This window comes from Otolemur garnettii, unplaced genomic scaffold (assembly GCF_000181295.1).
Source record: "Otolemur garnettii isolate 467f Iridium unplaced genomic scaffold, OtoGar3 scaffold00008, whole genome shotgun sequence".
Lineage (NCBI taxonomy): Eukaryota > Metazoa > Chordata > Mammalia > Primates > Galagidae > Otolemur > Otolemur garnettii.
The window spans coordinates 4,314,582-4,320,581 of NW_003852403.1; the positions used below are offsets into that span (position 1 = coordinate 4,314,582).

General features: G+C 44.4%; 1 protein-coding gene across 1 annotated transcript in view; it reads right to left on the reverse strand.

Moving 5' to 3' along the window:
- NRG3 (neuregulin 3) overlaps positions 1 to 5,867 on the reverse strand; it is a 1,070,511-nt gene extending 1,064,644 nt beyond the window's left edge. The window contains exon 1 of the mRNA XM_012801454.2: positions 5,276 to 5,867. Coding sequence (XP_012656908.1) covers positions 5,276 to 5,852 — 577 coding nt within the window. The 5' untranslated portion in view covers positions 5,853 to 5,867. The remainder of the gene's footprint in view (positions 1 to 5,275) is intronic.
- Positions 5,868 to 6,000: the final 133 nt, after the last annotated feature.

Here is a 6,000-nt window from a genome sequence, read left to right on the forward strand (position 1 = left end):
TTGAGTAGAAATTTTCCTTCTTAAATTTCTATATCAATTCCCCGCCGTCTAACTAACAAAAAGGGTTAGTCTTACAAAAAGGGTTAACTTTTAAAAACAACTTGAAATGACATGGAGATAATTAAGAATATTGACTGCTTATACTACAGGCAAAGAAAGAGCTCTTAAAAAAAAAAATCAAAAGCCTGTAAGAAGCCTTCAGTCTGAGCCATGATTCAACTATAAAATGCTGGGGAAAGTAGAAATATAAGAAGCCTTCAGTAAAAGAGCAGTGAAAATGGAAAGTCAAACTACACACGTCTCATGATTTCCATTTATAACTGCATGAGCAGGAAACATCTATTTAGGTATGTTTTGATCCTGATATTACAAGACTTCAAACCGAGTCCCTATCCCCTGTCTGCCTTGACTGTGTATTTATTATACATGGTTCTGGATGGAAGACTTCTCCAGCGTAGGAAAGTAAAAATTCTAGCATCTCAAAAGGCCTCCGTGGTATGTGTCAAGGCAGCAGCAGTTCTGTGTCTCACCCAACACAGGAGTCTGAAGATAAAAACAAATGAAAGAAAGAAACACAAATTTCAGTTCTATTCAGAAGCAATTCAAATGCATTGTAAAGACTTTGATTTATGGCTCTTCCCTTTCATATGTATCTCAGGGTCGACTTTCATGTTCCATTTCTGACATCACAGATAGAATATTGAGATACTGAGATACGTTTGGCCCTGGACAGGAGAGGTTATGAGGAAAGAATTTCTACAAAAGCAAGTCGATACCTGCTTTCTTCTCACTGTGGTACGAAGATGGAAAAGAGCTGGAAAAGTTCTACGGGAGAAGAGAGATGCTGTTTCTCCACACACTGGCTCTCCCTGGATGGCACTGATACTAAAATAACCAACACTCCTGTTGTACCCCAATCTGGATTTAGAAAAACTGGACTCTTCAGCAACTGAGCAAAATTGCCACTAATCAGCCTTCTTTTTTAAAAAATCATTCTCACAAGCTTATGGATCAAAGCTGTGTGTTTAAAAAAGAAAAAAAGTCTATCAGGGAAATAGCACAAATGAAAAGATGGCTGAATTCACCTATCAAACCTTCAAAAGGGACTCTCAATTAGCAGTAACACCTCCAGTCCCTTCTCTCAGTCATGAAGAATTGAGGAGGAATGCTTAAACCACAGTCTCAATGCACAGAGACCAAACTAAAAAGGGCCCTGAAAATAGCCTTGCCAATTTACGCCCACTCCCCCCCCCCTTTATTAGGACCATGAAGTGCAACGTTAAGTGTCTGAAGAGCAAAATTGTACAGTATAATTGATTAAAGCAGAAAAGTCTCATAATCCCGTATTAAGGCCAAAGGAAATCAAAACACACTCGGGATGTAGCATGTACTCATAAAAAAGCTTTCACTTGGATTTCATAAGAAATATCGATCTTGAGCTCTCAGACTTCTCACTTTGGCTACCAAGCATGATTGGAGTCAGTACCTTCTATGTTGGAATGTTTTGACTCACATAGACAGAACACAATGTATATAAATAACTTTATTTAAACAAATTATTTGAGGCTGCTTATGTGGTAGGAAGCTACCAAAAGGATCCTCTTTTAGGGGATGAAAACCTCGAAAAGAATAGCAAAATAGTCGATTTGACCAATAGGTCTCTTTAAAATTACCATAAGTCTAACTAGGTAAAGTTTTTAAATAGACTGGATTAAAACTCCCTCCCTACCATGGTTAAACATTAATGCTACATCCTACCTTTATTTCTTCTCTAAATATGCTACTGAATATTTGTGATCTTATTCACAGAAATTAACTTTCCAAATATAACCTCTCAAGTAACGCATTTGTCTGTAGTATTTGAATTTAGCTCTTTGTCTTTAATATTTGAATTTAGCCAATGACTCTGATCTATTACCTGTTAAACAGTGCTTTCAGCTTAGTAAAAAATTCAAGTTGTCTAACACAAGTCACATTTGCATTGGTACCATTCTATGTATGTACTTCAAATCTGAAAACACAATTCAGTGCACTGTACAAGGAAAAGGCTGATGGCACACTGGTCAGATCCACAGCTCCTTTATTCTCTGCAGTGACTTTCCATTGACTTAAGAAACTTGCAAAATAGCCTACATCATCAGACACTAAAATGCTTCAAAGATGTCTTTTTGGTGAAATAATCTCCCAGTGGCAATATATTTGAGATATTTCTTTTTAAAGAATCTGAAATGCAGGCAAGTATCTGGCAAGTAGGAACCCAAGAATCCCAGTTAACACTGAAGAAACTTTTGGGTTAACTCAGGGACTAAACAGTAGAACATGGCAACAGAACAGTTTCACTCTTTTTTCCTCCTGCTTTGCAAAGCCAATCTTTCTTTACCTTTAATCCTACAGAAAATTAAAACAGTCCTCTGAAACTGGGCCTTCCCCACAGCTGTTAATTCCAAAAATCCTATTATCCATGAGCAAGTGTGTTATTCTCTGTAAACCAGCTTCTTCCACCCTGAAGAGCTGGGCTGTCTTTATAGGCAGAAACCTTCTGACTGGTCTAAGATGAACACAAAGCTATTCTTTCTAGAAGGCTTGAGATGTTCAGTTCAAGAGCAAAGATCCTGGCCATTAAAGAACTTGCAGGTTAGTCTTGAATAAACAGAGAATCAGCCTTAATCATGTTCAAATGTTACAACACAATCCAAGACTTTCCTTAAAAGAAAAAGAAAAAACCTACTAAACCATGGAGGTAGGAGCTGAGAAAAGGGAATTTCTCTCCCAGAAACTTTTGTGACATAATCAAAACAAGTGAAAATATGAATGCCAGGGATCTAGGCCATTCTCAGCATACAGTAGCAACGCTGACAATCTCGCAAGTGAAATCTGAATTTCCTTTTGTTAATCATCTTACAGTTTTGGCTGAAAAATATTAAACTATTCTTTTCCTTTAAATTAGCATATAATCTACCTATTTAAACTCACTCTTCATGGAAACTACCTAATGTACCTTTCATTAGAATTTCCCTTGTTGGGATATGCAAACCAGGTCAATTTCTGCTGGATTTGACACATTTGGGGTACACACCTTAATTCCACTTCTTGTCAATGGTTTCAAAATGAAAAAGAGCTGGACTTCAGATATATATAAAACACATACGGCTTATATGTCTATGAGAACATTAACACCATTTACAGATTTTCCCCTTTTCCTTAGGGCTGAGAGTGCTGTCAATAGTCATTACTTATTAAACAGGCTGCCATTCCCTTCTACAGAATGTTAGGAAGAGAGCATGGAGGGGTAGAAATAATCACCTCGGGCTTTTCTTTAAAGACCTCCAGAATAGAGCAATGCAAAGAAATCAATTGAGAAAGAGAAAGAACATGAAATACCCACACCATGTGCCGGCACCCCCTTCTCTCTCTCTCTCTACACACACACACACACACACACACACACACACACACGCGCGCGCACACGGTTGGGAAGTATACCCACACTCCATTATTCATATCAACTGCATCAAAACAGGAGATCAAAAATCTGATCTCCACCAAATATGCTCACAGTCACTTGTGAAACCTTTATTTTTCCACAACACTCCAGCTAAATGTGTTGAGAGTAGACTCTCAACATCTCCTGAGAAAATGGGGCTCTCGAAAATGACTGCTGAAGCCAAAGGAGAGAGAAGCGGCAAGTTACTGGCTCTCCTGCCATTGTGGTTTCTGTTAGATTCCTTCCTTCCTCTCTCCTGCCTGTCTCCCAGTGTATCTCCTTCTAGTCTGTTTTTTTTTTTCAAAGCAGAGTAGGGGTTTTTTCCTGCCCCTCTCCTGAACTTACTTACACATACACTAAATCCTTGTTTAGAAGTCTGAAGGGTTAAATAACACCCAGGGTAAAAATCACAGGTCAGGGATATGAAAATTACCAGATGACTGACTGTAAGCAAACCTGGTGTGTATTCCTGCCAGCACCATTAACACTGAAGAATTAATGAGGAGCCTTCTCCCTTTCTCCCATACAGTATGGCTCAAAACATAAATACAACATAAAGACAACATAACCAGACAGTTTTTGCCAAACAGCCTTGCAAACAACTTGACCCTGGTAGGCTGGGGTTTGTCCTAAATAACCTTCACAGGTTGCACAAACTGCTCCCATGTCCTGATCAGATCAGATTAAGAAGGTTCCTGAGATTGCCCTAGAATAAGAACAAGGTAGGGGGTGGGAGGCCAATTAGTCATCTGAAACATTTATAAAAATGTAGAGAAAACACACACCTCCTATATAAATAAATAGAAAGCTATCATGCTTGGGGTAAACAAGCCAATACTGGCACCGATTGAGCCCACGCTGAAGGTGCTACATTCAAAGGGTGACATGTTTCCAAAAGGCTGGTTCTTCTCACACTTGGAGACAGAGACTCTGTCCTGACCCCCCTGTATTTTTCAGGCACAGAGGGAGAGGAGACAAGGTTCACACCCCACCTTTGGGAAAGAAACAAAAGCAAAGGCTTGGTAGAGCTGGAAAAACTCCTTCGTCAGGACCCTGGAGGTGGCAGCTCTGCAGGGCTCCCTTCGTGATTCCTCCTAGTTAACTCACTCTGGGCGGACACGGAATCAATTTCCACACCTTGGAATGGCCACGGACAGGCTGGGGGACGATCACTTTAGCCCTGCCATGGATCCACTACCTCTCCCGATGGCTTCTAATTAACCCTTCCTGGTCCCCACTCCGGTCAGGGCTGCTAGAAGCGTCCTCGACTACAGTGTACCAGTATCTCCACCGAATGGGTTCCCCACACACGGACATAACTTCCTTTGTGGTTTATCCTGGGTCAATTCGTATGTGCTTTCTTCCCTTCCTAGGGGCGGGGAAGGGACTCAGCGCATTCGGGAAGGCCCTCCCTCCCTCCCCAGCCCTCCTCTAGAACGGGATCCGGGAGCTCGCCAGCAGGTCTGCAGTAGGAAGGATCGCGCTCGCCTTAACCCTTTGCAGGAGTTCGGCGATCTGTTCTTATTTGGGACCCGATGAAGTAGGGTGCTCGGAGCCTGACAATGTCTCTCCCCTACCTACCAGCCCCACCTCCCCTCCCAACACGACCAGAACAGACTGGCTCCTTCCCCCCTCCACCTTGTGACCAGTTTTAACTAGCTCTCACTCTGTGCCCCAAACCTGGGAAGGAGGAGGGGGCTTTGCTAAAAGGAAGACGGCGAGAGGAAAAGACAGCAATAGGGCAGGGAGGAAACTCAATAGTGAATGATAGTTGAGACAGTGTTTACTTACGAAATCTGGGGCTGGTGCTAGTTTCTGGTGTGGTGGTGGTAGAGGAGGAAGAATAGGAAGAGGAGGAGGAGGTGGCAGCATCCTGGAAGGGAGACAGGGTCCAGGAGGGGGTAGAATCATGAAGGTAGGAGGAGGTAGCGTATGCCGCAGTGGGCCAGGAGGGCATTGCCTGGGTACTGAGGGTTCCTGGCACCGGGGGCCGGGAGCCCGGCGTGCTGCTACTGAAGAAAGGGGTCGTGGTGGACAGGACCGTCGAGGGGGCCGCAGTGTTCCGTGCTGTGGTGGAGCGCGGGCTGGCCCTGATGGGCACCCGGTGCCCGGGGAAGCGAGTGGGCGCTCGCGTGATGGTGGTCAGGCGGGTACTAATCCGGTTGGGCGTCCTGGAGGAGGCGGCGCCGGCGGCGGAGGGGGTAGCAGGGGATGTGGTGGAAGTGGTCGCGGTCGTAGTCTCCATGGCCTTGGGGAAAGAGCTGGGCTTGGAGAGGAAGAAGGGGTCCTGGCCCATCCCCTTGGAGTCCACCAGGTCGGTGGGCACGTACTCCTTGACGGAGCCCACCACGATCCATTTGAGGAGCATGAGGCTGAGCCCCAGGCCGATGAAACCGATAAACAGTGGTACCACGCACAGCCACGTCTGCTGCCGGTTCCACACGATGCAGTCGCTACAGCGTAACTCCCGGGGGGGCTCGGCCGCCCCTTCGCCGCCGCCGTCCGGGCCCCCGCCC